Source organism: Anoplophora glabripennis, unplaced genomic scaffold, assembly GCF_000390285.2.
Source record: "Anoplophora glabripennis isolate ALB-LARVAE unplaced genomic scaffold, Agla_2.0 scaffold237, whole genome shotgun sequence".
Taxonomy (NCBI): Eukaryota; Metazoa; Arthropoda; class Insecta; order Coleoptera; family Cerambycidae; genus Anoplophora; species Anoplophora glabripennis.
The window spans coordinates 314,942-326,944 of NW_019416676.1; the positions used below are offsets into that span (position 1 = coordinate 314,942).

The following is a 12,003-nucleotide window of genomic DNA, read 5'->3' on the forward strand; positions in this document are numbered from 1 at the left end:
AAAATGTTTCTCATTTCAAGAGGAATTTACGTACTGCACATACTAAAAAATGTTTCAGATTCATATGGCAAGATATCCAAATATATCTTGACATACTTACCATTTAATAGAAAAGAAGTGCACATTATATTCGACAAGTACAATACCCCCACTATCATATATAAAAATAAGAACGCTCAATTTTTATAAGTATTGATCATATAACAAATTAATTCATCAATTATTTTTTTTATTAAATATAAATTTTTCTTCTACATCATGCGTAAGTATTGAAACCGCAAAATTTTATAGTTTAATTTTGTCGGACAAGCAAAAAAACGATAATTTTGTCGGACAATTAAATTCTCAGATTAATATTGCATTTTTTTAAATAATGACGCTTTTCTCCGACAGCTGGTTATCACCAACCATGTTGTCGTTAAGTCGACATCTTCGGTGCGACGGACTGCAAAAACTTCTCAAGAATTTTGTCGGACAATAAGATACTTTAATTTCAAATCTTATTACCACACCCTCCCAGAAAAATCACCTTGCTGGTCGTCACCAACCATAATGTCACCAAATCGACATATTTGGGGTGGGGGACAAACTCAAAATATCAACATTTTTGTCGGAAAAATTTTTTGGGGGGTTCAAAAAAAAATCTCATTTAAACTTAAAAAAAGTGCTGGTCATAACATTCCATGCTTATGCCAAATTGACATGTTTTCCTGAAAATCACGGGAAAACTTACCACTGTTGAATTTTCCTCATAGTCAAATCTTGGGAGACTCGTCAAACTTAAGCTGCACGCAAAGTTACAGCTTGCTGGTAATCATTTTTTCTTTGTACGTGGGCCCGTGGACTATTAGATTTTCAACTCATTTTAAAATATCTAACCTTTCATTTGTTTATTTTTTAGTTCCACACCACTATACTTTGTTTAATAGAATATATTATTTATATATAATTTTTTTCCATACACCTTTTAAATATTCCTTCACACTTTCTTTTAATATTTGTTTGTATAAAATAGTTGGCATATACATAAATATTAAACTTGTAATAGCAGCGAACTATGAGATGTACTACCACATCAAACATCAAAATCTACCTTTCGTTACTTAGATATCAATTGCATAATATTTTTAATGATGTAAAGTACGTCACAAATTATTTTCTAAATTGTATAGATAATTAATTTTCTGAAAAACATAAAATGCAAATTATGTATTTTTTTGGATCGAGCAATCATTGAACAGTTAAATAACTAGTGAACAAGTATAAACTTTTCCAGTGTATGTAGATGCGGTATGTAATATTCTACGTATTTTTTTAATGAAACCATTACATTTGTAAATTTCTTTTATAAATTATGGAGTTGTTCCTTTGTCTTATAATGTTTGTCTTTTGCATAATAGTTTTTTACATAAATACTGTGATCCATCATAATTTTAAGAGATTTAAAAAATACATTTGTTTAAACAGCTATGCAGATGTTTGACTTAGATTGATAAAACTTGGATCGAGAATTCAGTTAAAACTCACTGAATACAAATTTATGAACCAGTGACGGTGATATTGAATGGAAATTTTTTTAAATTTCGACACCACTCAGTATTTTGATTCATATATAGATTTAAAAAATATACAATATAATACATTATTTTTATTAAATTCTAAATGTAGGTACAGTATTTTTCTCAGATTTATTTATTTTTTCTCAGTTGCTGCCATCATTTTAATAATATGTGTCTGATTTTACCTTTTTTACTCTCTGTTAAAATTGCTAATTGCAGCTTTATACAGTCAGTGAGTTAATTTATGAAGTTGATGAATTTATTAAATATGTATATCGCAAATGTATTACGCATTTTTTTATTGTAATTAGGTAATCAGTATTTTTTTATTAATTTTGAATATTAGTGGCTGAAAACGTACATAGTTGCGCGAAACTAAATGTGTACAAGACATAGCTAGTACCATGCGAAACATCGCCATAATTTTAAAAATGTTGTCACCGCCGTTTTTGGGGGTGAAAATTCGAAATATTTAGAATTATTCAAATTTCGTGGCTGTAAATGTACGTGGGTATTGTATTTTTGAAACCGAGTGAAACTTTCATATACAACCAACTTTTATCTGCTCCCACTATAGTAAATAGACTATTAATACATTGTTTTTAAGGAGGTAAGTGGATTTTACCGTAGAAGTGGAAGTTGCTGTGGACAACGGGAGGTAAGTTAGGTAACTTTATCTCCTTAGGAAAAACAGCGCTTTCGATTTGTAAATGCATATTTTATGAACAAATAAATAGAAATATTTGATGAACATTACATTTTATTCATTATTATGAATGAATATTAATAGTAATTGTACAGTTATTACATTTAGTAACATTTATAAAATCTGGATAATTATTCCCCTCGCGTTTACTAATTATCAAATTTTTCTCCAAATGATTTGACCACTCCATTTCAGTCACCGAAGGCTCAATATTATATGACTGATCCATTAAGACCTAGAAACTAGAACCTTGAGTTGAAGTATCACTGTAAAAAATCCTGTTGGCTATTTCTTTTTTGTTACTGAAACTGTCAGCAACATAACTTTCTGCAATTGTGGCTGATTTCCACCCACCTTGATTGCTAATACATCAACTGTATTAGCCAGTAACGTTGCCGATGTTCTTCGGAATGAATGGCCTGTCTATGTTTCAGGATGTTTTAATTTTAAAAACTGTGCAATCTTATTAGGAATCATAGAAAGGGTATTCTTGCCGACTGGTTGGTTGTAACATGTACCTGCTTGATAGCGTATAAAAAAGCGTAAAATTTCTATTTTACTTTCCAATCTAATCTTGATATATTTCTTGAGAATTTCTAGGTGAGAAACAGAACCCAGACGAGAAATAATTGTAAACGTACGTGACATACCATTTTTAGAATCTGGAATTGTAACTACAATAATGTTATCGAAATTTTTGAAATTAACGTTGTCCAAAGTAAATTTGCATAACTCATCAAAACGGCATGCTCCTGCAATGCCTAAGACCGTCACTACGTTCGTTAGCAAATATGTGTTATCAGGTGCCTGAACGAGAAAATTGTTGACTTGTTCTCTTGTAAAAACGTTTGACTTTTTAGGTGTATAGCCATCATTCTAGCACTTTTTATTTAAAAATCACTTAATTAGAAATAATAATTCAAAACCAGCAAAATTGTAACTTTTATGTAGCCTTGGTTATAAACACCTTAGAAATATATTTGACTGTAAAAGAAACGGGCAGAGAGAATTCATTTCTTCCTCGAGCTGTAGACTGTAACAGTTTGTAACGTTTCCATCTAATAAAGCCAAATACCGAGTGTTCAGTTGTTTACTATTATCTCTTGGGTGTTTACAGTAAAGCAGTTAAAATCCAAACAACCAAGGCGACTTTATAATAACTTTCGAATAAAGTCAAAATGAACTGAATGTCAAAAAATAACACTTAATTTTTATTTCATGAACCATAAAGGACTGTGGGAGCAGATAAGATGTTATACAGCACGTTGCAGTTAAGTATAATTTACCAGTCTCGGACTAATAGAGTCTCCAGTCCTCTTTTATTGGTATAACTATTGTCTGTAAATAATGATGCTTTCGTATTGGTCATATGGGCAGTGTCATAGACGTAGGTGCATCGACCCCGACAGCTGCACTAGAAGTCATGCTAAATCTACCACCGCTGCATATAGTGGTGGAAAGAGAAGCGCGGCTAGCAGCATATCGACTCAGGAATAACAATGACTGGAGGGCTGGTTCCCACTCCAGGATCGTAGATACATCTGTTATTACTTCATTATTAAAATGCCCGCACAAAATGTCGTGGCGCAAGGCGCCATCTAATGTCAGATTAGAAAAGCTGCGTGTAACCTNCTCCCACTATAGTAAATAGACTATTAATACATTGTTTTTAAGGAGGTAAGTGGATTTTACCGTAGAAGTGGAAGTTGCTGTGGACAACGGGAGGTAAGTTAGGTAACTTTATCTCCTTAGGAAAAAACAGCGATTTCGATTTGTAAATGCATATTTTATGAACAAATAAATAGAAATATTTTATGAACATTACATTTTATTCATTATTATGAATGAATATTAATAGTAATTGTACAGTTATTACATTCAGTAACATTTATAAAATCTGGATAATTATTCCCATCGCGTTTACTAATTACCAAATTTTTCTCAAAATGATTTGACCACTCCATTTCAGTCACCGAAGGCTCAATATTATATGACTGATCCATTAAGACCTAGAAACTAGAACCTTGAGTTGAAGTATCACTGTAAAAAATCCTGTTGGCTATTTCTTTTTTGTTACTGAAACTGTCAGCAACATAACTTTCTGCAATTGTGGCTGATTTCCACCCACCTTGATTGCTAATACATCAACTGTATTAGCCAGTAACGTTGCCGATGTTCTTCGGAATGAATGGCCTGTCTATGTTTCAGGATGTTTTAATTTTAAAAACTGTGCAATCTTATTAGGAATCATAGAAAGGGTATTCTTGCCGACTGGTTGATTGTAACATGTACCTGCTTGATAGCGTATAAAAAAGCGTAAAATTTCTATTTTACTTTCCAATCTAATCTTGATATATTTCTTGAGAATTTCTAGGTGAGAAACAGAACCCAGACGAGAAATAATTGTAAACGTACGTGACATACCATTTTTAGAATCTGGAATTGTAACTACAATAATGTTATCGAAATTTTTGAAATTAACGTTGTCCAAAGTAAATTTGCATAACTCATCAAAACGGCATGCTCCTGCAATGCCTAAGACCGTCACTACGTTCGTTAGCAAATATGTGTTATCAGGTGCCTGAACGAGAAAATTGTTGACTTGTTCTCTTGTAAAAACGTTTGACTTTTTAGGTGTATAGCCATCATTCTAGCACTTTTTATTTAAAAATCACTTAATTAGAAATAATAATTCAAAACCAGCAAAATTGTAACTTTTATGTAGCCTTGGTTATAAACACCTTAGAAATATATTTGACTGTAAAAGAAACGGGCAGAGAGAATTCATTTCTTCCTCGAGCTGTAGACTACAGNTTTTTATATTCACGCTTGAAGAAAAAATAGTATATGTCACTCGGAGTGGAAGGCTCATTATGTGTTTTGCCCAATTTGCTCAGCCTCGGCGAGCAATAATGATCGCCTTCTACTCCTAGTAACATAATATACTATCATTCCACTAGTGGATAAAATATCACTAGACGGTTCATATGTGTGGATAAAAGTCCAATTATAATATGATTGTGGATAAAAGACTTTTGCGTTCTATAGACAAAAAAATGTTGTTTTGACTTAATAAAATCATGCAAAAGTAAACTTTTATAGACAGTTTTCGAAAAAAGTTTTATAAAGGTTATTTGATATTCTCCTGCAAGATCGTTATTGTCTAGGCCCTTTTTGAGATAATACCTTTATATGATTACTGCCACTGTCAATATTTTTATAAACAGTTTTTATGAAAGTCCTGTGGGTTATTAAAAATCATAAATTGTTATTTGAGATTTTCAAACGTTCTAACAGCTGCCAAATTACCTAGAACGACACAATCCAAATATTTCATTTTACAGATTGTTTCGTAAGTTACGGGATTTTCTACGCTTTGTACATTGTCGATTTCTTCTTGGAGCTTTACTTGGATTGACGGGTTTAAAGCTAGTTCATACGCTAGAAAACTGCTAGCCGATAAAACAGCTTCTATCCCAGTATCTGCAAAATTAGAAAATAACGTTTAGAGTTAAAATTAACTAACAAAATATCTGCTTTAAACAAGTTCTAGAAAGGTTACCCTGCTGTCATAATAAAACATATTTTGCTAGAGGAACCTATTAGTGGTTAAAAGATTTTTCTGCTAAACTTTTGTGTGTTGTTGCAAGACCATCTTCTTATTATGGTAGCTAGAGATTCAATTTTTACCCTATAGCAAAAGTTTTTATAGTGTTTTACCACAATACCAGCAAAACCTTTTCTCTTCAAATAAGTGACTTTGTAGACATTATTAAGAGATCTTTTTGCCATAACTACATGCACTTGGCTAGATTCAATTATTAACTTTGTCTTCAAACTTTTCTCTTCAAAATAAAAAAATTACAAGTAAAAAAACAAGACATCTACAATTGACGAGAGCTCATAAAGTGAAATAACAAAACAATTTTTTTCTGTAAGTTCGGTACTTACGTGAATTTAAAAACATCACAGCATGGGCTGTTAATTCATTCTCTTCCCACTCTTTCTTAGGATGGTCCCCTAAGTCTCCACCTTCTGCTTCATCATCTGCGAATACTACAGTTCGATCCCCTTTCGTTTTTCCATTTTCGTCTTTTACTCTTCCTTTACTAGCACTTACTATGTAATTCAGGAAATTGTTCCTGTTTTTATTTCCTACTTTGCAGCCTTGCAAGGCTTCCGCCACCATCTTCTTGTAGAAGTCTGTTTTGGAGGTGGCAAATACTTTTATCTGAAGAATCTTAAAAAAGCGGACATGAACATCTACAACATTGTTTTTAAAAAATATGAATAATTAGCAACAAGGAATAAAATAAGTGGATAAATAAACATTTTGTTATTTTTGTATACAGGGAATTTCTTAAGTAGATATCAGAAATCCAGGTGCGAATTCTGTGGCCCGGTTTAGAAATTAAAAATTAAAAACTGATTCTTTTTTAAATATTTGACACGCTGTAGGACAATAGCTGTCCTAAGACCCCACATTTATGTAACAAAAAACAAAAAACACTTATTTTTGGTCACAGAATTCGCCCCTGGATTGTTGATCTCTATTTAAGAAACACCCTGTATTACTACGAATAAAAAATGCAACAAAAAGATTGGTTTGAATTTTTAATATGGAACATTTTAACTGGTTTATTTAAAAAAAAGTGACAAAGTAGCTAAAGGATGTGTTAAAGATTATCTTAAGCAGAAAAAATACGACTATTGACATTTTTACATTACACTCACTCTGGCTAGAATTGGACACAGCTGTATCAGCGACAATTTCAGCCTTTCCAAGGCACCAAAACTCTTCAGCTGCCTATACGCCCTAAAACAATCGTTATTTCCATCTTCTAAAGAATTGCTGGAGATGCCGAAACAAACTCTGGATATCACATCGCATTCGTATCTTGAGAACACGTCATTAAGTTGAATTTCTAACAAGTCTTTCTCTTCTCTCACGAAATAATTGGAAAAAATTTCCGCACAGTTCGATATAGATTCAAACACACCCTCAATTTGTGGAACGCCGAATAGGTGGTTTAGAGAGATTCTAGTTTCTTGCCAGTCTTTCCCTGTAACAGATCAAATTGTTGTTTTTGAGGTTATAACAACGCGTATGCGTGTATGTATACCTTTAAGACTTGTAAGGTTGTTGCCTACAACCTTGTCGAATTTTTTGTCGAAAATTGTTACTCTGTCCGTGAAATGGTCGAATTCTTCGGAGCATATTCTCTTTATTAAGTCTAGGTCTCTTACTAGGAGCGCGGGTTTCATAAAGATGTAAATCCCAACGTATCTAAAAGGATAACGACTTTTATTCTTATAAATTGTTCATACTTTACATTTGTTATTATTGTTAGTTCCTCTATTTGTTTAAAATTAATTTAATAGCAAGAAAGAGATCTGATTGTGTTAGATACGCAAACTGATAGTGTACGGTATCCTTTACAGACACATACCTTCATTATTAATTATTTTCCGTTTTCGGTTTAAGTGACTGAGAGACACAGACAGAGGTAAAATTACTCATTTAGCCAATTTAACTTCGTTGGCCTTGTTTTACACAAGATAATACTAGACACACTAGTATCAACATTGTAATTTAATTCTTAATATGAATCAGAACATGCCATAAAAAATGTTGTACTCCTTATTCATCATTAAGATAATAAATTTTGTACCACATAGTGAAATATATTTTTTAATTATATAGCGTGTGCATTTTGCTGGCCAACATGTGATAAATGGGCTCAATATGCATTAGTTCACAGTTTTGTATACCATTTTGGTATCGAATTTTAAAAACATCTACTAGGCGAGCGGTTCACCCCTAAAAAGATGCTTCTAAATGAAGGTAACCGACTAAATTTTTAAAACAAAAAAATTCAGCATGAAACATCTTTTATTTTATAAAATGTATTTTTTTGATAATTTACATATTTTTTTACATTTTTCGGCGTGGTCAGTCAATTGTTATAAACAAAAAAGTTGTAAAAAAAATTACTCGCCGAATGGCTTTGAAAACAGTTTTTGATTGTAAAATGGACCAAAATAAACACATTTTGCGAAAGATGTTTCGTTTCCGAGATATTTACAATTTAATGTGAAAAAAGTGATGAAATCGACAAACTTTCGGAATTTTTTTCTCAAAAACCACTGAACAGATTTTAATTCTAAAAAAATACAAAAACAGAATGATCTTTTGAACATTTTTACTGTTAACATACATCGATTTTAAAAAATTATAATAATGTTTAGTGTAAATATAATCTGATCCAAGATATTGTAAAAATAAAATTTTAATTTGAAGTGTTATCATAATTTTCTTTAAAAGCCGTTTTTTATTCGCTTTAGACTTTTAATAAAATGATTGACCCATACCAAAAAAATATATCTTAAAGTAGAAAATCTGCCGATTATTATGCTTTTTTAGAATTAAACTCAGTGGTTTTTGGGAAAAATATTCCGAAACTTTGTCGAATTCGTCACTTTATTCACATTAAATTGTAAATATCTTGGAAACGAAGCATTTTTCAAATTTTTTGTCAAAGAACAAAAAGTGTTTATTTTGGTCCATTTTACTAGAAGAAACNATAAATTCAAAAAGATCAAGACCCATATAAAACATGTTTAAGGTCGGCGTTTTATAAATAAACAAGAAATCACAGTTTTAGTAAGAGTAATAGAACAAGGAAATCGCCATCTTCTCAACACTAAACTATGAATCGCAATAATTTCTATAAAATTTATTTTTTATTATTTTTTTTTAGAAAAGTACATAATTTACACATAAATGCTCTCAGCAGTGATTGATTCAGATTATGTATTAGAAATAATATGCTAGTATCAAGATCTATATTAAACTTTTTCCTTTCATGTTTTTCTTTGGCAAACTAGAGGCTGGTAACTATCCTAGGCTTCAAGCCTAGGAATGTGTTGGTTGCACCATTAACATCAAATTGGTTAGGTCCAACCTCCACCCGAATTTTGGTATTTTCTGTCGGCACCAGGTCGAACTTTGATAGTAAGTGGAAGAATAACAGTTTGATCTCCAAGAGCGCCAATTTGGAACCTAAAAATTACCAGAAAAAATATGATTTTCAACTACTTTTTTCGCTAAATACACTTAAGAAATAACAAAATATACCTATGCACTTCCGAGGTCCTGTTCCAAACGGCATATAAGTCCCAGGCAGAATTTCACCCCTGTTTTCCTCGCTAAACCTTTCGGGGTTGAACTTCTCCGGCTGAGGGAAGTAGTTGGCATCCCTGTGGATCGCCATGATGGGTATGATGACGGCGGTGTCTTTTGCTATCACAATTTTCTCGTCGTCCGGTGTGGAAAGGTCCACTTCGAAGAAATTTTTTACACATTCTCTGTCCGTTTGGTACACCAGCGGCCATTTTCTCAGAGATTCTAAAAAAAGATATATTTATGTCCGAAATTTTCCCTAGAGGGTTGTATAATCACAAACAACAATTTAAATGTCGTTTAGTCTGGGTCCAGTTTTATACAAGTTTTATGAAAGATGTTCGCAGGTCAATTAGTTTTAAATCAAGTTTATTTGAAATCACTTTTACGTCTAGAGTGTAATAATTTGTTGAAAAGCATTTATCATAAACCTTTTCGGACTTCTACATAAACCAGTTTAGTCTTAAACAGGAATATAAAATTTTATTCAAGTGCAAGTTGATTTATCTTTGCCAGCATTTAGTTTTAGTTGGAATTGTATGAATTTATCCATGTTCGGGAAAATATATCTAGAACAACAATGTCTTGCAAGTAATTAAATTGAATCTAATCATACTAATTTAACGAAAATATAACGCTTTGTTCAGAAAGAGGACATTTCTCTATAGTTTTCCTATACTTCTAACGACGCATGGTCCATTTAGAACTGTTTTTTTTGGAAAAACACAATTAAATATACTTGCATCACTATTCTCTGTGTAAAATACATTACTTTAGTACATAAAATTTAAAACATACAGAGGTATATTAATAATTTAGAACCACTTTTCAACCTTAAACTATTTGTCGTTAGAAAACTTTGACATTACCAACATCTTTTGCTGGTTTTTCCTTTTAAACACAATGAAAACTTACAAAATAAAAAATAAATAAATAATTTGTTTTGTTGCAAGTAATAATAAATTATCAGTAAAATGGTTCTAATGATTAATATTTAAGATAAATGTAGATTTTTATAGCTTGGTTAATGTTTCAGTAATACGTTTTATCTAAGATTAAGCACCCTTGTTATAGGTTTTATTCAGCTCTCTAGCTTTAGGCTTATCTAGAAAATAGTTGTTTTTGTCGCTAGATTGCGTACTTGAAAAATTGACATTAATTGAAAATTACATCCTGGATATAATAGTTATTAATTGTATAATTGTTTTAAGTAGCATTTTATCCACACGAATGTTTAAACTCGAGAACGTAGTTCGAGCATTTAATATTCTTATGTGCATAAAAGGCAGTTAAAATAAGAATGCAATACAACGTTTTGTCCATAATCACATCACAATCATATTTGTGTAGTCAGAATTATTGGAATTTAATAAAAAAATATTCGCACGACTTGATATTTCTTACTAATACTCAATGAAACGTGGTAGATTTTGTTGTACCTTCTGGTTGCTAAGATACGTTGTTTATTTAATAAACAGTTCTATCTGAATTTGGTAAAAATGGAACAAGTAATTATATTCCTGTGGCTGATTCTGAAGAAGCTCAAGAAGCAATTTTCCATTTATTGCCAGTGATATCCAGGGAACAATACGCAAAAGTGTTTGCCGAATTTAACGAATAGAGGGAAATACGTAGAGTAATACAATAAATGAAGAAGTCATGCTATCGTATTTTTTAAATTTGAAGAAAAAATATGCAATTTCATCTATGTGGTCGAACCATTCGATGTTGAAGGCTATAGAGGTCTACAAACGTGTAGATATTGGGAAATATAACAAGCTGATTGCTTATTTGAAGAGTGAATCGAGAGGATGCAAAGCAAAAAAAGCTGCAGTATTGGAAAGAGCACATATTGAAGAGTTTTTGACTGGGGTTCCAATAAAGAATATTAATGATTAAGGTAATATCTCTTTACCTTTTATATATTGTTAGGTATATAGTGAACTTTGAATTATTTTAGGTTGCACTAATAATGGGGGTTTCTGGTACCTGTCGATGCTGCGGATCGATAAATTTGAAAATTAGTGACGTACAGGACATTGGGAGTTACTTACCTACTTGTTTCGATACCTGCCACCAAGACGGGCATTTCAAGAGAATTTACAATTATAGAAGAAGAATTTTGCGTGAATGCTGTTGAAATATGCAGAACATATATTTCTCTGCGCCCAATTCGCCTAACACAATTCTTTTTAGATAAATCAATCAAAAATGTACCTACTTCTCAGCCTGTTGGAATCAACACATTTGCGAAGGTACCCTCAATATTTGCTTTATTCCTGAATATCGGAAATCCAGAAGCATATACTGGACATTGTATGAGGCGCACTTCAACAACTTTATTGACCAATAAAGGTGCTGGTGTTACAACCATCAAACGGCATGGTGAACGGAAGAGCTTCTCTATAGCAGAAAGTAATGTTGAGGAGTCTATAAACAAACTTGATATTGCAGGGAAAATCCACGAAAAATATGCTGTTCCTTACAAGAAGAGACGTAACTTGTGCAAATTCTTCACAAACTTCGGCAGATGTTATGCGTTCCGAAAATGATGG

The 12,003-nt window shown here is 31.9% G+C and overlaps 2 protein-coding genes across 2 annotated transcripts in view; both read right to left on the reverse strand.

The window, feature by feature from the left end:
• LOC108903986 (cytochrome P450 9e2) overlaps positions 1 to 12,003 on the reverse strand; it is a 36,637-nt gene that overhangs the window by 10,573 nt on the left and 14,061 nt on the right. The window contains exons 2-5 of the mRNA XM_018706352.2: positions 7,389 to 7,552; positions 7,000 to 7,328; positions 6,217 to 6,505; positions 5,536 to 5,748 (exon numbers count right to left, since the gene is read on the reverse strand). Of these exons, the coding sequence (XP_018561868.1) occupies positions 5,536 to 5,748; positions 6,217 to 6,505; positions 7,000 to 7,328; positions 7,389 to 7,552 (995 nt within the window). The remainder of the gene's footprint in view (positions 1 to 5,535; positions 5,749 to 6,216; positions 6,506 to 6,999; positions 7,329 to 7,388; positions 7,553 to 12,003) is intronic.
• LOC108904009 (cytochrome P450 9e2) lies at positions 8,988 to 9,700 on the reverse strand. The gene is made up of 2 exons (XM_018706375.2): positions 9,404 to 9,700; positions 8,988 to 9,328 (listed from the first exon to the last, which is right to left on the reverse strand). Exons 1-2 carry the CDS (start codon positions 9,537 to 9,539, stop codon positions 9,150 to 9,152), a joined length of 315 nt encoding a protein of 104 aa, XP_018561891.2. The 5' UTR covers positions 9,540 to 9,700; the 3' UTR covers positions 8,988 to 9,149.